Source organism: Acanthochromis polyacanthus, chromosome 7 (assembly GCF_021347895.1).
Source record: "Acanthochromis polyacanthus isolate Apoly-LR-REF ecotype Palm Island chromosome 7, KAUST_Apoly_ChrSc, whole genome shotgun sequence".
Classification (NCBI taxonomy): Eukaryota; Metazoa; Chordata; class Actinopteri; family Pomacentridae; genus Acanthochromis; species Acanthochromis polyacanthus.
Genome location: NC_067119.1, coordinates 11342502 through 11365907, shown reverse-complemented (window position 1 = coordinate 11365907; position 23406 = coordinate 11342502). Strand labels below are relative to the sequence as shown.

At 40.8% G+C, this 23406-nt stretch overlaps 1 protein-coding gene across 1 annotated transcript in view; it reads left to right on the top strand.

The window, feature by feature from the left end:
* The first annotated feature begins 1098 nt into the window (after nucleotides 1–1098).
* The window catches only part of si:dkey-215k6.1 (transmembrane protein 132C), a 297116-nt gene continuing 274808 nt past the window's right edge, over nucleotides 1099–23406 (top strand). Inside the window, exon 1 of the mRNA XM_022191477.2 lies at nucleotides 1099–2016. Within this exon, the coding sequence (XP_022047169.1) occupies nucleotides 1938–2016 (79 nt within the window). The 5' untranslated portion in view covers nucleotides 1099–1937. The remainder of the gene's footprint in view (nucleotides 2017–23406) is intronic.

Below are 23406 nucleotides of genomic sequence, written 5' to 3'. Positions count from 1 at the left end.
TAGAGGGATGTGTGGATGGCCGTACACATCATCACATGGTGGTCTCTTCTTTAAATGTGACACTAGGGGGGGCTGGTGCTCCTTCATTAGCCTTGGAGGGCTTTGGCTCTGGTTAGACAGACATACAGGGAGGGAGGCAGAGATGCTCACGTATCTCCATCTCCGGAAATCCTCCCATCCCTCGGCTGATTTGCAATTCAATAAGTCACAATGTCATATCTTTAGCTTTTACACATTTAGCTGACAAAGGGAAGCAGGCGTGCTACCCTATGAAATATGCTCTCGGACTTAAAGAAGACCTTAATGTTCCCTCTCTCTCTTCTGATTGGTTAAAGCGACCCCCCCCCCCCAACACACGCTCACAAACACACGCATAAACACACACGCGCATGCATGCAGGCCCATCGATACAAAGTGAATGAGCTTTATTGCAAGGTGCTTGGTGGATCACATTTGTACAAGCTGTCACGTCACTGTGTGTGTGTGTGTGTGTGTGTGTGTGCGCGTGTGAGCGCGTGCCCGTTCCAAGTTGGCATCTATCGATTACAGAGAGAACAGGTGTAGCGTGTGTCTTTGTATGAATAATGCAGAGAGAGGCTTTGAAAAGATAAACAACACGTGGGCGCGCACGTACACGCGCCGCCGACACCAGCAGCACAGAGAAGAAGAAGTAGGCCTCTTCTTATGGGATATAGTCTTAGTTTAAACTTTTTTTTCTTTATCTGAAGCTCTGGAAGACTGCAACATTCCTTCACCCTGTTTCCTAGAATGATATATAGTGTTTTGTTTTCTAGTTATTGCCTCTTTTTTGGGCGCATTTTAGTGGTTTATTTTAAAAATATATACATCTAGGAGTCATTTCTTTAGGCTCTGTTTGGTTCCTTTCCCCCATAATGAGCAATGAGCCTAATCAAAAGTGAAACAAGCAGGCCCTAAAGAAATCTTAAAGCTATAAAAAGAAAAAATGAGAGGGAAATATCTAAATAAAGTCCTATACACTCCATTGGTTGCTTAAATGCCACTCAAATCCCCCAAATCCCGCCCCTCATCCCGCACCCTCACCCTCCTCTGGCCCTCCTCCTCCTCCTCCTCCTCCTCCTCTTCTGCCGGCTGGTGGAAGCGTCAGACCTCCTCTTCTGTCCTCACCTCTCCTCCTCCCTCCATCCCGCGAACGAGTGTACACAGACTCTCAAGTTGAGCTCAGACGCGCCGAAACAGCAAAGAGGAGGACAGTCGGATGATAGACCAGAGAGGGAAGGATAAGAAGGTTGAAAAAAAAGGAGAGCGGACGCGGAGCTGCTGCCGGGTCGAGCAGGAATTTTGGATTTTATTAAACACTCGCGCCTTAAGTGACAGAGTTTTGTTGGCTTTCCCCCCCCGTCTCCAAATCGCGCATGAAGTGGACTTTTTAATCCCTTTGTGGATGGAGAGAGAAGTTCTTGTGACTGATGATTTGTTTCAACTTTGGAAAGAAGGAAAGGACAGAGACAGTGAGGCTTCCTCGGCTTTAACCGTCCCGTTTGGATAAATAACGCAGCGGAGCGCACCGGTTGGAGAAAAACGGGGAAACACGGGTTCATTCATCGCTTTTGGCTTCAAGGAGAGACACGGCAGAGAGTTCCTTCGGGAGAAAGGAGGATTTAAAAACAGAAGCCAGCCTGCACCGGAATTGCCCATCGGGGGTTTCGCTCTTTTTCTTTTTAAATTACTGACTCCAGAAAGGATTTATAGTTTACTCCTAAACCTCATCTGCTTGGTGTCTTCGGTCAAGCGCAGCAGGAGCGCAGTTTGGTCAAAATGAGGTTATTGATGGCACGAATGCGATAGTGATCTGTCTGGGGGAAGAAGAGGAAAGATATTTTAAAAAATTAAAGATCCCCTTTTTAGTCCGATTTCTGAACAGTCCCGGAGGTGTTTTTTTTTAACCGACTGGAGGGATGGAGACGGTCGGGAGAAGAGGGGGCGCGCCGGTGGGATGGCTCCTCTGGAAGACGCTGCTTCTTTTCCTGTGGAAAGGTAAGAGATGCAAGTGCAGGCGGAAAACTTGTTGCCAGCCTCGGATGCTGGCGTTTTATTGTTGTGGGCTGGAAATCCGAAACATCAGATGCATTCATTCTCCTTTTCAACGCATTTTCCTCTCAGTTTTATCCTCTTTTCACTGCGAAATGTTGAGGAGAAACTGGCAACTTTTGCAGTACGCATTGGAGTATCTTTGCGTTACATGAATTATGAGTGTATAAATGTTTCCTTGGTTGGATTTGGTGCGTTGGTGCGCTTTGGAGAGGTGTTAGACACCAAAACTTAGTTCTCCATTCTGCAAGAGAAAAACAAAACGCAGCATTCATCACTACAAAGTGTGAGACTGGTGCAAGTTACAAGAAGTGACATTACATTTGGAGAGCTTCCTTTTGACATATGGTGATCAACGACCGGAGGTTCTGCCAGCATTTCAGCACTCTGCTCTGGAAATCGAAACGAAATAAGTTTCTTACTTCATAAAACAAATCCAAATAGTGATGGAATATCCAATAATCACCTTGACACCTCTTGTATCCGCGTGTATGTGTGTGGAATAATAAGCGACCGACTGAGCCGAAGCATCAAATGACAGATGCGTCCTAACCGGTGCCATCTGAGACACGCGAAGCCCGGCTAGTCGGAGGCTGACTTGCTCGTGTGCCAGTTTGAGGTCTTTAAGAGAACCAGAGAGCTGATGGCAGAGTGTTTCCCACAAGAATGTTCACTTTTTAATTTTTTAAAATGAGCGCAAAGGGGATAGACAGACGGATGTTTCCAGAATTAGCCTCATACGCGCTTTTGGAATCAGGTTTAGAGATCCCCTGTAAGAGGTGATCTGAAGGATTTTCTTAATAATGTGGGGTTCTTTAAATCCAGGGAAGGTCATCTGTCCAGTCGCTTGTAAAATTGACTTGAGTGTTGGTAAACTGAGGCTAAAAGATGCGTAATTGCCTCAGTCGTTTGGCTCAAAACTGCTCAAAAAGAGGACAGAGGTCAAAATCTCTCCATTATCTGGGTAAGAGAAGATCTGATTTCTTTGGAGAATTCTTCAAAATACTTCAGTAATGATCTGACGAATTATTAAAAAAAACACAGATTAACCGGTCATACGAGTTTAATTGGAGCTACATTAGATTGTTGAATGTGCACATTCCTGACCAAGAGCACTAAAAACAGGGCTGAGACACTCAGAATTCAGGTCGGGTAACACCACCGCCACCCACTTACTCCAAGGAGAGAAAAAAGACCCCGAAGAAGCGGCGTAAGATAAAGGAGGCTGACGGATATTTTGGTGATGCCTTTTGAAGCGCTCCGAGCGCGTTTGTTCCGCCTCCGTTTTCCACACAAATGGCAGCCCTTCGGCATTACTATCACATTCCCCCGTGAGTGTCTCCTGTCTGTGCGCGCGGTTGCAGGGCCTCTCTCTCTCTCTGTGTATGTGTTTTTTAATCAGCTCCCGATCACTGACGGCCCACTGAGCAGTTAACAGTCGCTGCGTTGTGCGCTCCAGAGCGCGGCGGTGGTGGTTCGTGGTCGCGGCGCACGACGGAGACGGCGAGTCGGGGTGACGCGCCGGAAAACAGCTGTGGCCTGCAAGAAATGCCCGAGTAAACGCTGAAACCGTCCAAACACTCCCTCTCTCAGTCCCTCCTGTAACCTTCTGCCCTCTTATCTGCTGTTTTTTTTTCCGGATGAAATACAAAATAGTGAATGTTTCCTCCTGTCCAGGGACTGTCTGTACCTTGTGTCTGACAGTGCACATTGCTCTTTGAATGCATGTTTAGTAGCTCCCTTGGTGACGAGGATGGCCAGTAGTAGCTGTCTTTTCTAGTTCTCCTCTCAGTCTCGCTTTCGCTCTCACACACCCCCATGCAGGGACGGTCCATTCCAACTTGGCTGAGGTTAAACAGTTTTTATTGGACACTGGGGAACTCTGGCTCTAACGGTGTAATGGCCACCTCAGGCTGTTTAAAAAACCAAAACACCAACCATCCTCTTTCTCCATCTCCCCCTCTTTCAATCACTTTTCCTGTTGTGCACTGAGAGATCCAGCACATCCTGCAAGTGCATTTGTTCGTTTGTTGGTGCATTTACAGTAGGTGTATGTCTGTGCTTTCGATTAGTCACAGAGGCCTCTTAGTCACCTGCATTTGTGTGCTGTCATACTGTAGCTGTCATCGCTACTTAAGGATTTTCCACCCCCGTATTTGACTCCAAACCACAGAAAACAGCACTTTTAAAAACATTTTTCCACTCTGTTGTTTCTTCTTTTTTGTTGGTTATAAGCACCACATGTCACAACAGCTCTAATAAGAGTCATTTATTGGACTTTTTATCCTCCTTTCGCGTATTTGTGTCACTCTCACGAGCCTGAGTGGCATTTTGTATTTTCATGTCACTCAGTTTCAGTGTAATTGCATCATTCCGTTATTTCATCATCCAGGTCGTCTCCAGGATGTCATTGTGGGTTTGTTCAAAAGCCAGGCATCAGAGAGACGCCTGTTCAGAGGCAAACTGTTAGTGTGGTCTTAAAGATTCAGAGGCTGAATAGTCACAGGAGGTCACCGCTGGGTTCTGTAATCTCGGCAGGATATCTGTGGTAGGCGGCGAGGAATTCCCTATAGACAGTCCTCCGATCAAATGTGTGGGGTATTTGCAGTTTAGACGATTCAGGTGCAAAAGCTATTAATGCTTGTGTATGGTTTGACTAAAGTGTCTTATGGTTTTTCAAAAGTTCTCCTTTTTTTTTTGGTCGAGTTGAGCAAAGAAGATCCACTTTTAATACCAGCATCAATCTGTAATGCTCAGTATCAAAATATGGTCCTTGCTTCTTTTGCGTACTCATCCTGCAGCAGTGGCAGATGTAACTCCATACACTTTATACGCACTTATCATTTGACTATACTGTATCAACTCTTAGCGTGCTGATTGACGTTTCAGCTCTTATTGATTTATTGCAAGCATCACGTATCAGACAGTGCAATTTGGAATAAGTAAGTCACAATATAGGAATGCCAAAGATACAGATGTACAGTTTGTTCACAGGAGAGGACTGGCAAGTTTCTTTTTCAGCTGTAAAATGTCAACCTCTCTACAGTTTGTTAAAGAAAAAACAAATAAGAGCTCCTTATGTAAGAAAAATAGTTTAAGTGAGTGTTTCCTGGAATGATGTATACACTTTCTGGATCTTTTAATATACTCAAATATCAATATCTGTGTGTCCTTGGAGATCTACAAGTAATATATGTACGAATAAAGCACACTATCGTATATTATATAGAATAACAAAGCATCTTCTGGGGAAATGCCTGCTTCTAGTTGTCTGAGCATTTGAGTAATTTCTTTAGCTCATTTCAACATGGAGGTTCCCCCCTTTTTTTTTTTTTTAGAAAATGCTTTCTATGTTAAATGTGTGTGTTGACTTTGCCAGATGACAGCAAGCTGCACCTTTTCAGCTCTCCGGAACAGGCGTGTGGCAGAGAGTCGACCTCATGTGTCGAGGCCTGAATGTATGTGTGTTGGCCTGTGTGCGTCTCCGCCTGTGTGCTCGAGTGCGTTTTGCACTACGCCGTTAACCTGTAGCAGAATGTCAGCACCATGCACCATTACTCATGCAATACAGAGCATTAATAATTACTGACACAAAATCACGGACACATACACCCACACACAGTGGTAGTCTCTCACCCCGTCCTTTCTATATGCTGCTCTCTCTCTCTCTGTTCTTCCTGCTTTCTTTGTGTCTCATTGTTGGTTTCATTCACTCACTCACTGACTCATTGAAGCACACACTTGCAGACGCACACACATGCAGCACATTCAAATGCACAGAGGCTGCTTATTCTCTGAAAAATAAGTAAGAGAAGAATTGGACAAGGGACATTTTCAGAGATGGAAAATGTGAACTTTTAACATTTACTCATGAATGCAAGAGCGGGATGATGTGGTGGAGAGGGGCAGGGAAGAGCGAGATGTGTGTGTGAGGCAGCCAAACTACACGTTAGAAAATCATGCCTTTTTCTTTTGGTTTTTCACACGCATGTGCACACACTCACAGAGGCTTTTTGTCATGGTGACGGTGAGAGGGCAGAGCAGCGAGAGATGCAGCAGAGAAGGTCACAGAGACACCGAAAAACCAAAAGTGAGTGTAGTGGAAGGAATGGACATGAGACACTCATCACTCTATGCCTCGTTTTTTTTTTTCTTTATCCTCCAGTCATGAAAGTTTCACTTTTTCCGGTATTGATTTCCGTGTATCTTGTATGTTTCGGTGTGAATGCAAGGTCACCTGTTGGGAAAGTGGACTAGAAAAACTCTCCCCTCTTTGAAAACTATTGAACCAATCAGTTGAACTTCATTTGTACAGCGGCTTCAGTGCAGATTGGAGCAATTCATAGTGCTGCACGGATGAATGCTTCGTGGAAACTAGTAGCAGGACTGTCAGTAAATTGGGCAGGTGTAGAAATGTGAATGTTGAAAATGTGCAGACAATCTTCAGTGTGTCACAGGTAGGGCTGCCGCTGATGATTGGTTTCGCTGTTGATTAATCTGGTGATTATTTTCTTGATTTTTTTCAGTTTGCTTTTTAGTCTATAATATGTCAGAAAATTGTGAAAGTTTCCTGTCAGTGTTTCCCAAAGCTCTAAACAAAGCCCTTGAATTTCTTTTTTTTCCCCCACACAGGGCCGGCCCTAGAACTTTGGTGGCCCTAAGCAAGATTTTTTTTGTGGCCCCAAAACATGCACAGGGCAACTACCAAATCACGTGCACAGCTTGTAATTGGGTTAAAACACACATGCACATGATTAACAGCAAATATTTATTTTTTTAAAAATGTATCCTAGACAGGGACAAAATGCAAATCACACACTTATTGTGGTGTGGCCCCCTCGAGTGGATGTGGCTATAAACAACGGCATAGAGTGTTTATGCCAGCGGCCGGCCCTGCCCCCACAACACATGGATATTCAGTTTACTGTCACAGAGGAGTAAAATATTCCAATTTTAACAGCTGAAGTCATAGTATTTTTGACTTTCATTTCATGAAAAAATCCTCAAGCTAGCTGTTTTCTGATTAATTTAAAAATGTACAACTAATTGATTGATCGGTGCGGCTTTAGTCAAACTTTATTTTACTTTTTAGACAGCCAGTATACAGGAATCAAGCAGCTTTTTATGAAAACTAATAGAACCCAACAGTAATCTTGAAAAAATAGACAAAGCATTACACATAACCCGTAAATGTGCTTTCCAAGGTTTTATTTGTTCATTGTTTTGCGTCCTGAGTTGTCAGCAGAGCCGTGTCACAACAATTTTTTTCTTCAGCCTTTATCAGTTGTGAATATATCTTCCATTTCAGTGAGCCAATAATGTCCAACAGCGCACTAAAACAATAGATTTGTGCCAGCTGGCAGGTTTGAGGGTAGTTCATCTTGTCATTTTTCCAGCGTGAAAAGAAAACACCAGCAGTTTAAGCATATACGCACATACAGCGGTCTTTAAGCTGACATCTATTGCCCTTTCCCATCTTGAACTCTATTCTGTTGCCATTTATTTAGCAGAAAAGCCTCAACGGAAAGCATTAGTTTGCTGATTGATCGGTCAAGAGACTGTTTGCATCCTCAGACACACAAAAAGCACCCCCAAAATGTAGAGTGTTTAATTAAAAGTCGATGATAAGTAGCAGAATTGGCACTCATCGTCATACGGCGACCGACACTTCTTGTCATCACTCAGAGGAAGGGGAAGCGACAGAGACGCAGAGATTGAAGACAGTCACATAGAGGCAGAGTGAGATTTTATCTTCCCTTGAGAGTGTATTCATCCTCTGTCACTTCTTCTATATCAGTAAACTCATCTAGGAGGATACTGTTTGCTGGAGGAGTGGATATATTTACTCGCTCATGCACACGGACCTGGCATGCAAACATTAAAGCAGTTTTTTTTCTCCTCTCACTGATGTATGCATGGTAGATGCAGCAGAAGAATGTGTTGTCAGAGAGCTAGAGTGTAATTATATATCACAATATTGCTGTTCAAAGTAAAAGGGCCTTGAATATGAAGTCAAAAATAATGTCCTCTTTCCGCAATAACTCACAACATTATTATTATTATTATTACTATTGTAAAGGGAACAATAATGCTACGAATGCTAATTAGTGTATGATGTCATGGCTCAAGGGGGAATTCTTTGCTCACTTATCATTTCATTCATTGTATTATTACTATTATTAGACGATTCTATAGCATTAGAAAGCCCACAGGTTAATCTCTTTCGTGGTATATTCAGCTCTGCTCTTTATCTTTGGAGGCATTACAAGTCCTTTGGAGCCTGAGTATAATTAAGAGTCAGTAGCAGAAATGACTGTTTGATTTGCTAGTATATGAATGCGAATGAGCAGTCAATGTTGTTAGACACTGAGACTGGTGAAGACCATAGTTCTGGCTCATTTTTAATCATGTAATCTTTAATGGAGCCAAGAGGGGGTCTTCAAACCTGCTTAAATTCAGTCTGGAGCAGAGTGCAAGTGCTTTGTGCTTTTGTGTACGATAAGTCCGTGAGATTTAAAGTGATTTGTGGACTTTTAGACAGTGGATGTTTTACTATGTGTGGCCAGTAATACTTATTTAGATAGAACTGAACGTAGAATTTGCGTGAAACAAAGTAAGTTGTGTGATCTGTCAAGGTTTATTAAAAATCCTGGGACTGTTCTCAGTGCTTTACAGTTGCGACGTGCAAGAACTAACTGTTACGATTCAGGATGCCGTGTGACTGTCAGCAGCAGGATCTGTGTGAGCCATGACTTTGTGGCAACTGGTAGGTGTGCATTTGCGATTTCTCATTTGACTTAAGCTGCTGCACAGAGGAAAGCATCGAATTCTGTGTCAGTCAGGAGCACGTCACTGGTGACGAGAGGTGGGTCTGCGGCTACCACAAAGAAGAAACAACAGTTTTCACAGTCACAAAACCAAACAAGGTACATCAGGTCAGAAGCGTACCAGGAGCATGCTCATTTTCTTCAATGTTGATGTGACTGTGCACCAGGAATTAATCCCTCTGAGTCGGCTTGTCAAGGCAAAGTTCTACTAAAAGATTCTGAGGTGTCTGAGGGAGGATATTTAGAGTAAATGACCGGAGATGTGGTGCCATATCCCTGGTCACAGTGCGGTGATCATATGCAGATTTTTTTTGCCAAACCAACACAATTGTTGCTCCCCACCTGTCCCATTCACTAGATTTGGCTCCCGGTGTCCTCTTCCCTGAAATGAAATTCAAGTTGAAGTGTTGCCATTTTGACACAGTTTCAGTGATTCAGTGCTCGTTGCAGATGATGCTTGACATGTTTGCATAATAGGACTTCCAGGGAATGTTACAGGGAGCTTAGCTGTAAGTGCTGCATCGCTCTATAAGGACTATATAGGAGTGGTGGCCAAATTTAAATCAGCCGTTTGATTTTTACGAGCACAGTCTTAGAAATTTGCGATCACACCTTATATACCTTGTGTCCCACTATTTCCAGAACCCTTTCTTTTCTGCACTTTGGATGGTTGAATAGCGTCTGAAACTTTCTTCTCAACACAACTTTCTGATTTCAGATCAGGTTGGTCTGTAGCCAACCATTTCTCCAACTTAATTCGGTGACTGGCCAGCTGTGCAGTGCTGAGAGAAGAGCCAAGGTTGCGCTCTCTGTTCTTGTTTACGCAACTTTTTCTGCCAGTTGACAACCAAATACAAAACAGCGAAAGCCCTCCAGAAGAGGCTGTCTGAAAAAACAGCTGCTTTCCCCATGTTTAAATGATACCGGCCTCGCCTCCGTCTGCAATGTGACGGCCAGATTTCCACTCCTGCTTTCAGCGTTTGGAACAGTTATAAGCACTTTTTGCCTTCCGGTGGGGTTGGACAACATTTGGTCCAAACTGGATATTTTCCAGCTTGACCCGGCCCTGATGGTTTTAGCGCCATCACTCATACAAAACATCAGGAGTTTTGGATGGTTGTTTTCAGAGACAAAAGTGATGGAAGAAGTTTTGTAAAAATGGAACAAAAGTAAAAGAAAGATAGAAAGGGCTTTCCATTGCCAGATTGTCATTTTCAAACCCCTTAATCCCAACATCAGGAGTGTTTAGATACTGTTAGAGGATTTAAAAAGAAACACTCTGGCCTTTAAAGTTCGACTCAGGATTTGGAGAAAGGTTGAGGTTTAGTGTGACTACTGAGATAAAGAGAGAATCTTATCATCCAGGGTCCATTTAAGGAAAGTACATTGAAAGAGTGTGTTTATTCTGTATTTTGAAGCTTCTGCACTGATATTGTACATCCTCACTCTGTGTTATTCACCTGTTTTGCTTATGTTTTTTGGCACTTTTTGCTAATTTTAGATGTCTGATCCATCCACCCTCATTAGTATATTCTGCTCTGCTGTTTTCATTTTGTTTTTGCTATGAATAGAATCTACAAGCTGAAAGTCAACTGATTAGTCGGAATAGTTGTGAATAGTCCGACTTCTTTAGCATGAGCCTGTGTCTGCGCGAGCCAGCACTTTCTGTGTATGCTCTGTGACCATGAGACGGCATGGCTTTCAAAGGCCTGTCGAGAGGTTTAAGGGTCTTGCTAATGAGCAAGTCATTTTCCCTCAGATTAGAATGAATAGCTGGACTAATTTTGTGCGTGCGTGCCCGTGTGTGTACATCTGTTCGTGTGTGTGGCAGCCAGGGTGGGTCTAGAAGTCATGTCTTGGGGTTTAAGGTTGAGCTAATCAGCAACACATTTCCCCCTGCATTAGCTTCACTTGGCTGATTAGCTGCACTCTGTGTGTGCGAACGTCTGCATGTGTGTGTGAGAGACTGGCTGATCATTATCACCGGGACACAAAGACTCGGAGGAAACGAACAATGGACTAACATTAACTTTCATTTCTCTCATTGAATTTTGATTGAATGTAATTTGTTGTATGATGTGTGGTAATGCGTGTGTGTGCGCGCGTGTTTAAAGATGTGAAATTTGAAAGTGGAAGTATAATGAGTAGGAGTAGCTGGACAGGATATGTTTTGAATTTATGAGCTGAAATCACAGGTATACTGAGCAGAGATCTAAATGCATTAGGTACCAGATATAAATTCTACATATATCCCATAAGCTGAATATAAAACTCAGACGCAACCTCAAGATCTAAAAAATGAAGTGTCTTAAAACGGCACTCCTTCTCACAGCCAGCAGGGGGCGACTCCTTTGGTTACAAAAAGAAGCCATAAACAGTTTGTTAAAAAAAAAACAGTTTGTTAATCAATTTATGGTCTCAATTGCTAGTTTGAAGATCTTTTGAATACAGCATGATGTTCATTTTGCAAATGATAAATAGTCCCTTTTCAGCTTATGCAGATGATAAAGCAGGGTACGGTTTGGGCGATGGACAGATAGCTTATACATCATCATGTGCAGTGTCTTTTAGTTCTGTCATTTTCATCTATCGCAATGGTTTCAGAAGACCGACATCATGAAATTTCAGACTTGAATGTACAAAACAGTTCTCCAGAAATCAGTACATTCCATCTTTTATATATAGTCCTACAACACAAACTTGTGTGTACCCAAAGCTGAGATAATTTAAAAAAAATTGTGTTGCTTTTCATATACAGTATCTCTAAAATGTGTGTAAAATATTACCATTTTCACCTTATGAATCTCCTTGAAATTTGCTCACACATCAGATGCAATGACAGCACATATGCATTATCATAGATATTAGTTATGTAAAATTAGACATTTTGCCATACCATTTATCTCTTTCTCTTTATTTTTTTAAGTATTTGACATGCCAAACATGAAAAGACATACATTTTTATTACATCCACAAGCCATTTTCAGTTGATTTTTGCAGAAAATTTGCTACTATTGTGATACTAATTGATATGAAATTCCATATCTACTGTGAGGGAGGATTTTTTTCATATTGCTTCCTTTTCATGAAAAATAAACTGAAAGCAAATCACTTTTTGCGTATGACCTTTATATCTGTTTTTTGGCGTACAATTTGCACAAAACCAAACAAAGAAACCCCCAAAACTGAAAAAAACTAATCTAAATTGCATCCATTTAAAAAAAAAATACAAGGCTGGGTATTATTTTGAGTACTCTTGAAATACTTGATTTTCTTTCAATACCTTATTTCCGTTTAACAAAGAAGGAGGGTTTGGAAATGGTAAACGTTACCTAAACACAAGCATTAGTGCAAACGTTTGGCCTATTTTTACTTTTTATTTCCTTCTACCTCCCAATCAGTTAATCCATCACTCGTTCTTCGAGCATTCTCTCAATTCTTTTTTTATTAAAAAGATTTCTTCTTTGCCTCTGCCTCCCTCTCCTGTATTAATCCCAGACAGATTTCCAATTTGTTTGTCCTCATCACAGTGGTAATATTTAGCTGGCGGTCTGCTGCCTTTGCTGAGTCTTTTGATGGCTAATAGTTTATTTATGTTGTTTCATCACAACATTATTTTTCTGACAAACATCTGAGCAGCCGTAATAGGGGTTTAATGGGCCAGTACTTAGCAGACACACAAGAGGAAGCGTCACATTTCTCTGCTGCACTTTTCTCATTTTTTTTCGCCTTCTGTTTCTTATCGGGGCTTCGTGCTGACATTTTTGCGCATTTAATCGTTTCCATATGGTCATCAATCACTCTAACACGTCATCTTTCTGCATCTTTCTGTCTCTTTCTGCACCTATCTCAGATTTCTCTTCCCCTTTTGTCACATTCTTCTTTCTCTACTTTCCCTCTTACACTGCATTTTCTGTCCTTTTCTCTCCACCTTATCTTTCTCACGCCATTTCCTGCTATCATGTTTTAGACACCATCTCACCATTTCTCCCCCCCCCCATCTTTTTTCATATTTTTCCCCTCCTTATTTTCCCTCTACCTGTATCCCGTCAATATTTTCCCATGTGTCACCCTCTTTTTTTTTTTTTCTCTCTCCTGTCTCCACCCTCCCTCCCTCTCCAACTCTATCTCTCCCTCTCTGAGCAGCTCTTAACCAGTCCTTTGAGAGTGTGTGAGCTGCTCGGCCTAAATGATTTTCTATTACCGTCGCCTGTTAGCAGTGCTCCATTTGATCAAGCTAATGAAATTGAAAATTTTCATCTAAGCCAAATTGATTTCAAACCTGAAACCACACGCGGACAAAAAAAAAAAAGAAAAGAAAAAGAAGCGAGAAAGCCAGAGCATTGTGTTAGTGGAGCGCGACATTCACTTTAGACGCACACAGAAATCAATTAGAATGTCTATCGTTTTCCTCTTGTCCTTGGGAGACATAAAGACCAAAAAGCCTCGTCTTTAACTGTGTGCTTGTGCGCTCGAGACCATGTGCAGTATGTTGTGTTGGTAGTTGTGTAACTTTGCTCTGAATCAGATAGTTGTATTTGAAGAGGAAGCGGTGATTACTGTGTTCAGAAAAGTTGTGGAGCAAAAAAGACCAGGACAGCTACAGAAATGCCCTGATGAGATCTCACAGCCAGTGTTTCCTTGTTCTCGTTTGCTCTTCCTAATCAAATATTCAGTCCACAAGCCATTTGATCAAAACTATAACAGCCCAACATGGATCGAAAGTGGAGGGATTAGTTTAGTGATCTAAAGCCATGGACACAAATTAAGATTGTCGAGCCATTTTTGGTGCCATGCTTGATTATCCACCAACTTGGACTGAATCCATTGCAGTCTTAGGCCTGGGCTGCTTCACTAAGAGAAAATATCATTCAGCTTTGGTGTTGAGGGATTCCAAAACTTTTGCCAGCCTCATGTCCTCCTTAAACCTGATCTCACGCTGGAAAACTGCATAGAAAACTGTGATCATCTTATCATGGCAGTAGAAAAATGGGACGTAAATGGTAAAATGGTGCAGGGTGCAATGAATAACACCAAATTCACAAACTATGTTGTCAGCGAAGTACCACAGATCAATGGATATCTCCTAGAAACTGTGTTCCCATAAACCCTGTTACACCTGTTAGAAATTGCATTCCTATATAGCTAAACTGCAGTCTAAGCGACAGTTTGGAAAAAAAAAAATCCTATTAATATGTCATTGTAGGAAATGTTCCCACTTTTAAAGAGTAACAAAGTCCATGTTGGGAAATTGGAGAGTGGTGGTGGTAAAAATCTGGCACAGGATATTCACCCAGGAGACCTCATTTTTAGTTTCACTGGTGGTTTGGTTAGGCTTAGGCACCAAAAATACATGGTTAGGTTTTAGAAAATATCTAACTTTGGATTAAACTCCATCTTTTCACATCATATTTGAAGCTACTCCACCATTTTCTGGATTTAATGGTGATAAGTTTGTCTCATCTAGTACATGATTTATTGGCTAAATAGGACCAGCATTAGGGAAACGATGCAAAAAAAAAAAAGAGACAGAGGATAATGTTTCAAAACATATTTGAGAATGCAGTTCAGCTGCATATGAACTTACCTTTGGGGAGACAGGTGTATTTCTACTAATTGCATTTAATATACATAAATAACAAGATCTATATCTGTGATTTATCATAGTGTGTTTATGTAGCACTTGGCTCTCATACCAGAGACTGGTTTCCATCCAGACTTTCGTCTGTAGTGGGTTTGGGCAGCAGAAACACTTTTGGTGCAGTAAAATTGGGGTTTTGATTAAATGGAAATCACATATGCGCATTTTCCTTTTTTAGACCCAGATCATATACATATCAAACATGTATGTATAAACATATGCATTAAATATTTTTGGCAACAAAAGCATTGTTAATGAATACATTACTGACACTTTCAGAATCAGTTCATTCTCTTCTTGGGAGAACAAGAAGAACACAAAAGAAAATAAAGAAAGTGAATCAAAACTGCACATATTACACCACATCTCCATGTACTCTTCTTCTTTCTGACTTTGTAAATTAACAATCTAAGTGTTTTTTATTATTATTACGCAACTATAGTTTCACAGATTTAATTGCAAACTGTAAAGTCAATAAATCATCTTTACTATCTGAATGGTGGCAGTAGCAAAGTCAACTTATTTCACTTTTTTTTAAACAGCCATCTTCATGAAATTTGAAAATGCACTATTTTGACTTCCTTGTCTGTAAATATTCACAGTAAGGAAATGGAAAATGAATCTCTTATTTATTCATTTTCCCAGTTATATCCAATGGATGAATGATGCATTTATTTTTCTTTGGGTTTCAGTGCTTTGTAGCCTTGTAATCTGCCTTGTCAGCTCTGGGCTTAGAATGGAATGTAAAAATTCTTTCCTTTATACTGTGCCAGGAGCTCATTTTCCTGATTGAATCCACTGGAAGAAAAATAAACAAAAGTAGGGAGATGACCAGTCATTTAAAATAAACCTCCATTCAGGCCGATGTGAGACTCTTTCAAAAATGATGTAAACGATAAAAAGTCACTCAGAGAATAATAACACGGACACAGGAAGTCAGACTATTGCTGCTCTGCGGTATCTGTAAACTAAATGCCAGAAAAAAACACAGACATGTCATAAACTGTCTGACAACTATGTGTCTGACTGACCGTAGCTGGTTTCCAGTAGTTGTCTGTTCGTCGCAATGTTAAGTTTTGTGCTTGTCAAGTTGTCTCAGCTGGGGACGATTCAAAGACAATCAAAGTTGTGACTTAATCAAGGACAATCAAAGTTGTGTTATTTATTATATGTAAAGCATATGATAAAAAATACCGATGCAGACCTGATGCTGTTTGCATAATTTTGCCCCTCAGGTCATCATCAGCGTTAAACAGAACATCAAAACATGAAGATGCTTTAACTTTGGAAGAGCGTATCGACTGCACGGAATAAGGCCTATTCACTCTCTGAACTCTGAGCAGTTTCTCAGCGTTATTTTTTGCTCATATCACTTCTTCTTACTCACTTTAAGCTCATTTCTCTGTGCAATTTAAAAATCATGCACCTCTATGGAAACAGCACAACTACATAAACACAACTCAGAAATGTTTTCTGTCCAGTATGAGAGAATTACAGTGCCATACACTACTGTAAAAAAAGTTGAATTTCCTTGATTAATTCACCAGTAAAACAAACAAAAAAACAACAACCTGGAGTCAACACTTGGCCAGGTTCTCACAGGTTATGCCAATAAGAGAGAAACCAAAACTGGAGACACTACATACTGATATTTTACTACTTACATTTATAATTTGCTTCCACACTTTTCTGCTATTTGCTCTGTGTGAACACAGCCTGAAGTTCATCCTTAGATGATTTTTTTTAAAAATTTTTTTGCATAACTTGGCTCGAACTAGTGGCTTACTTAGGGAGAATTTTTCATAAGAATAAGATTATTTTTATGAAATCTCATGATTCAAAGCTTTGATTTGATAGTTTCTCTGATCCAATGAGAAGGGAATTCAAGGCTTGACAGAAATTGGAAGATTCTTTCTCTTTTTGCAGTTTATGGCTCTGATAATTTTGACAGTTTTACAAGGAGAACATGTCTTTCAAACCATGTTAGCCGTGGTTTTGGCATGAAGGGCTTGGAACTTACAGACTTTGCCAAAGTTAGAAGCCTTCGTCATCCTGGCAAAACAAACTGAGAGTGCAATAAAGAGGTGCGAAGGAGGTGCCAGTGAGGCACAACAGGATCCAAAGATAGAATTAAACAAAGAATGACATCATCCTTGACCTGAAAAGGTTTTTGGTGTGTGTGTCCTTCCCTCTTCTATTCCTTTTGGCTCAGAGAATTTTACCGTTGCTATGAGAGGTGCTAAGAGCTGCTCTTTGGATGGTAACTCACTTTGTAATGAGCTGGATGTGTCTGTTTGGAGCACACAACTGAAAATAAGTTTGCTTAGATACACAGGTGTTTTTAATTTGTGCCTGATTTGTGCTTGTACATATGGAGTTCAGAAGCCTGGACTTCTTGGCTCAGAGCTGCTGCAAACACTTGATGGCTTTAGCTGCAGTCTGAAAGAGAGCGGGAGAGAGAGAGAGAGGGAGAAGAATAGAAGTGGTTAAGAGGAGAGAGAAGCAGGGGGAGACATTAAAAGGCCAGACCAGGCCACAATCTGGGCACTGTGGAAAAAATAGGATGAAGAGACGGAGAGAGTGAGAGGGAGAGATGAAAAGAGGATGAAAAAGTAGCAGTGTGAAATGAGACTTTGGGCGGCGGAGGGAAGAGAGGAAGATTGGAATGAGATGAGAGAGAGAGAGAGCAAAACAGAAAAAATAAGGTGAAGGAGGAAGAGGGAAAGGGCTGGTAACGAACAAATTACACTCCATGAGAAGAAGAATGGCTAAAAGGATGAGATAAACAGATTTGGAAAACAAAGGTGCATGAAGGACAGATATGTGATGGAGGGAAAAAGTGGGGCGTGCACATTGGGGACAGCAAGACATTTAACATTTCAGTCGGTGCGCACTTTGCCTGAAGGCCAGCATTACAGTGGAGATTTCCACTATTTACAAAGCTCCCACTGGCTTCGGGACTCCATCTACATAATGTTTAACATGCTCAACTCGGCTGCGCTCGGCCTGTCAAAGGAGACGGTGTAAGGATTTTGGGCATCAATCCCTGAGGCCTGCTAAGAGGCCAGAGAGAGGCTCCAGAGTGACAAAACTCAACACCTAGTAATAGTATGAAAACACTAGTTGAAAGAAGCTGTCTGAATTGAATAATGACCTTTGTTTTATTTTTTATTTTTTAAACTGCCATTCATCTGCCACGTGGAGCTCCGTCTATTCCTCACACTATTTCTAACTGAAGAAAAATATTAAAAGTGCTATTACATTACCTGTGATTGACAGAATTGGCAACATGTTCTTGGAGATGCAAAAAGAAAAGAAGCCAGTGATGTAGCTGAAAAAAGCAGCATGGAAATGACTGTAGAGAACATTGGCCTTTCAGTGTAATTTGGCACCAGACTGAGCTTAAGAAATGAACAACTTAAGCTGCATCTGTTGTAGATCAGAGTGACAGACTGGTGAATGCAGACAGTGACTCACTGAAAGGGACGATACTCGGCGATTACAACGGAGTCTCGCAAACTGTCTCGTTCAGACTCTGCGGAGAAAACTTGAACCACAAATTTGACCTTTTTCTATTAGTTCTGTCTCTGCAAAAAAAAAGAGATAAAAATGATGCACTAGACAATCACAAATAACAGTGACTGACTTCAAAGAACTTCAATGTTCAACCTTTTCTGCTAGAACTTTTTCAACTTTAATCCAAGACTGTGATCTTTTCCTACCTCAGTGTTGATTGTGTTGCGGGTCAGTAAGAACAGATATAATATTGCAAACTCAAATATAGTAAGAAAGCAAGTTAGATATACTGTCACTGTGCATTTTATTCTTTTTTTTTTTACACATTCAGGATGAATTTGAGTAGTTTCGAGACTTGCCCGGATTAGCAAAAGATCCCATTCTCTGCAGCATTATGTTTTCATTACAATGTGTTTGTTGTTTCAAAATAGAGGTACACAAATCTACACTGTAAATAAAGGCTAGTATTTTTGTTAGGATTATGTTATGCTATGTTACGTTATGTTACATTATATAAAAATAATAATTATATAATAATATTTTTGGTGAAATGGCAAATGTATTTTTATGTAAAAAAATTGTATTTAGAAAAATGAAAATCTTCTAGTTATTTACAGTTACATGCTCACATTGGACATGTAAACTCCCGTTCAATTTGTGCTATTTTAAAAATATTGTGATGTATTTCAAAAGTGTAAAATAAATTGGTAAATAAAAGCAAAAAAAATTAAAAACTCTGGCTTTTTCCAGTGCAGTTTGTAGCATGCAGGTTTGTATTTTAGGATTAGCAAAATGAAATAATAAGGAAAGATTCTTTTTTTTTGGCTTGCATTCTAATATAGAAATATCACATTGGAAACTGTGAGTAGGTAACCTTTCCTTGAACCTTTCCTGGAAATTTCTGCTTCTCTTAGAAAGCTGGATTGGAGTGCAACAGCATTCTGAACACTCCCTGTGGAACAGGCTAGAGTTGTCAGAAAGATAAATAAATACCATGTTTGTAATTATATAATGCTAAACATAAAGACGTGGCCTACATGCAGAGATATTGCAAAGATTTAGCCGAGTGTGAACAGCATGAGTTTTATTAAAGGTCAGATGAAGTGACTATGACACATTTAGCTTAGTTTTCTGGACTGAATTGTGTTCTAAATGCTGCCAGTGAATGCATCACTTAGTGTGGATTTGTCGTACTGTACAGCATGTTAAGCCTCGTGTTGAAAGTTAGATTATTTGAATAAAGAAATAGCTTTTGACCTGAGAAACTACTTCCCCACAGTTTGCTTTCAAGTTGAAATGTGGCCTTTAAGTCTCATCTATTCATCAAGAAAGGAAGTGAGATTGAATGTCTTGACTGAGGTCATTGGTGAGCAAATAATAGAGCTTTGTGAAGGTGTGTGTGTTGTATGCTAAAGAATTTCTTCAATACATTGACGGCCATCGTCTACTACCAAGGCCTTTGTGACCTTCGAGCTGCTTTTGTGTGTGTGTGTGTGTTTTTTCTCTTTTAGCAACATGGATTACCATATTATGAGTCCGTTTACATAGTGTGTGTTTGTTCTCTTTTTCTTGAACAAATTTGTAGTGTGAAAAGAAAAAGTCTTCAATAAATCGACGATCTCTTTTGTCTCTCGAGTGCTGAGTGCGAGTGCAAGTGCGAGTGCGAGTGCGAGTGCGTGTGCGTGTGTGTGTCAGGGAGGACGGTTGTGTGTTTGTGCGAGCGTGCATGCTCGCCGAATCTGTGTGTCTTCTTTTAAAAACCAACAATCGCTGTGTGCTTAGTGGGAGTCTTTTCAGGACTTTCAGACTCCACTATTTGTTAAAGAGGGAGGAAGCGATTAGCTGCCAGTTAACAAACCTCTTAACGAACCCCACTAATGAACCCTGAGGGCAGCTCTGGGACGGCCTCGGCGTGCCACCGTAATTAGACTGGCAAATAAGAGCTCGTTATGCAAACGAGTTAGAGTTAATCTGCATATCTTTACCTGAGACACTCGCGTTACACTGACAAATGTTTACCCAAAGGCAATGAGGAGGAAAAGGGGGGAGGGAGGGAGAGAGCGAGGGGAGAGGAAAGAGGAAAGGGTGAGATGACACAAAGGTAAAAGAGTCGAACAAGTTGGAAACGCTATATAGGATGTCATGGAAGCAGCCGCTTAGACAAACACAAGAGGAGTGGTTGTAAGTTAAAGAGGGGGGGGGGAGAATAAATGTTTCTAACTTGTTATTGAAATTTTGGGCAATTTACTGATGATCCGGTTGTGCAAAAGTACACACAATGCAATCTTGCACAAAGAAATTGCTTCGAGTTCACAGCTTCCCAAAGGTGCAGTTGTGCTGTGATAATGAATGCAATTTAACATAAGGGACTGATGCAGCGCTGTCAGTTATGAGCTTGAAGTGAAACTTAGTCAGTTTTAAACTCCATCCTGTCCTGTGTGGGGATGACCTATGGTGTGCTGCGGAGCGTAGCAAGACTTGTTGTGATTGGTTCTTGGCTGAAGTGTGGATTGTCCTGGCAACGGTCTCCGGGGTTGATGGGTTTGACCTCTGTGTGGCTGCGGGGTTCCTGATGGATCACTCGCTATCGCCAACACACACACACACGCACACACACACATATGCACACACTGTAGTCTGCTCTGAACGTAGATACTGTATATAATGTTCTGTGAGTGGTGCCATCTGCCCGTGTGCAACAAAATTTCATATGTTTGACTATGTTTGCTGCATTCTATTTTTTTTCTTTTAAACACCTTTACAAAACACATGCAGTTAAATGTAGCGTGCCTGCAACTGCGATGCGTTTCTGTCACAATATCGTGAATCAAACTTTAATCGTTGCAGTGCGAGATGAGCTGTCATCATCTGTCCAATCAAGGTTGTTTATACTCTTGCAAGATGCTGTGACATATGTGATGTAACTGCACAGAGGATTGTGGGTCTGAATGTCCAGAAAAGCATGCATGATGCAGTAGGCCATGGTAGTTTTTATCACTGGGAGATACTAAATCTTGTACTGACTTGTGGTATAGTATGACAGAGTGGATGTTGGAATGCACCCTATGTTTTGGTTGCGTTTTGTGTAACCCTCCAGAGAATAAAGCACTTTGAAGAACCACAGTGTTGAAGATCATACGATAGGTGTGCACACGTGCGAGCTGCTCAATGTGTGTGTGTTTGTGTTTGGCTCATTAGTGCAGTGTTTCAGAGGCGATTAGTTATCGTCATGTTGCCCAGCCTGCTGAGCTGTGGCACAGTCAGCGGCCATCTTTATTCCACATTCTCTCCCGGCACATGCAAACACAGACACAGAGCTGCAGGAGTTGTAGAAGTTATTACGTGTCCCCCTGCGCTTTGTACAAACACAGTCACACGTACGCACACACACACACACACACACACGCTTTTATACCTTATCTTAAACCCCTCACAACACAAACATGCTAGTATGAACACACCTCCCATTGCACACTCTCCTCTCTTCCACCAGCACACACACTCTCACTGGCTTCCTCTTCCTCTACCCCTGACTTTGTCCCTGTGACCTTGGGCGAGTGTTGCCAGTGGCTGCTGCTGAGATCTCTGCGTAGGGGGTTGGAGGGCGGATGGAGAAAGGCTTGGCCAGGGATGACACAACTTTCATCCCTCTATCCATCCGCTCGTCCGGCTGATGAATGGGAGAAAAGTTTTCCCCCCTCTGTTGACAGATGGCTGTGGAGTTTTTGGGGACTCATGAGGGGTTCATTTATAATGAAGCTCCTCTTTGGATTCCAGCCCCATCAACAACATCATTTATTTTCAAATTGTGCGTAAATGCAGTTTTCAAATAGTGACTATGACTGATCACACACAAAGCAATTGTCAGGCTTCCAATTTTGACCACATGCCTGCTGAACTGCTGCTGCGTTTAAGTCCTGTCCACAAGAATAACTGGAAACTTCTCACTTTTTCCTTTTTTGTTGCCATTTGATGTGAGAAGAAATGGTCTTTTAAACTACACAGTCATCAGTATTGTATAGAGAAGTGGGAGTAATGAGGAAGAAACGGGAATGTGAAAACAGTGGCAGCCTATGCATACTAAAAACACTAATCACACAGACTGCGGATGTTATTGCCAGATATTATTTCACATTTCATCAGTTTATCAAATAATTCACAGGAAAGATGACAACATCCTTGGGTGATGACTTGTTTTAGCCTTTGTTTTATATAAAAATGGTGAATTTTTAGACTGACAGTAAACATTAGATTACAACATCCACATGGGACAAGTTGGAGAAAGTCTTCCAACAGATGCAGGTGGTTTCATGGAGAGCAAAACTGATCGCTGAATGATTTGAGAATAGAAATGATGGAAATTGTTTGCCATGACCTTTGCATTGCTGTCAGTCCAGTTACACAGCTATATATTGTATTTCTATTCAGTTAAACAGCTATGTATTTCAGATCAGAGCTGTGATAGTGCTCATTGAGACTGACAGTGGAGTGAAATGCAAGGAACTACTTTGAGGTTGGTGTTTAATGGTAATCTAAGGACTTTAGTTTGAGTAATTTGTAATTGTAAAGGAGTCATTCCATGTCAATTCAACAAATGCTTGTTGCACCACTTTCTCAGATCCTCCCAAAAAATTTTTTGGGCTTTATTTGGGTAATTTTATGAACAAATGCAAAGTATTATGGTTATAAACATACAGTATAAGCAGTAATGATCTAATCTAATACCCATAGTCAGTCCAAACTTAATCCTCGCCTATGATTTTAGGGTTTTAAACTACTAAAAAAAGCAATTTATACTCCTTTTACATGGTCAGAATTTTTTCCCCTTCCAAAACTTTTACCCTTCTGGTGAGAAAAGTATAGAAATGAATGAAAATAAAAAAATACTGGACTGTGGAATTTCCCAAAATATCCTTATTATTTCATGGGCGACTTTATTTTGGGTTTTTCATGCCTCTATTTTAGGACTTATTCTTGTGAAAAGACATTGAAAGAATGAATTTTCTTCTTTACTAATGAAAGTTGCATAAGGTAAAAGTTTTAAAACATTAAAATAAAGCTTATTTATTGATTTATGGGCTGTTGAACTCAGGTGTAGACCCAAAATAGCCTAACTTTAGGCATTAAAAAGTGCATGTGGGATACATGGTACGCGGTTCAAATTTTTTTTGGAGGAACTAGTATGTGTGAAGTATGTGTGAACTTACTTTCATATTTGTTTCTTGTGCCAAAGATGAGCAACTGCTGAATCAATTTACTATACATTTTGATCCTCGTTTTTGTTTTTAGGAACCATTTACATGACCAACTAAAGATGAAAGATGAATCTGAAGCATCAGCATCGTAGTATAA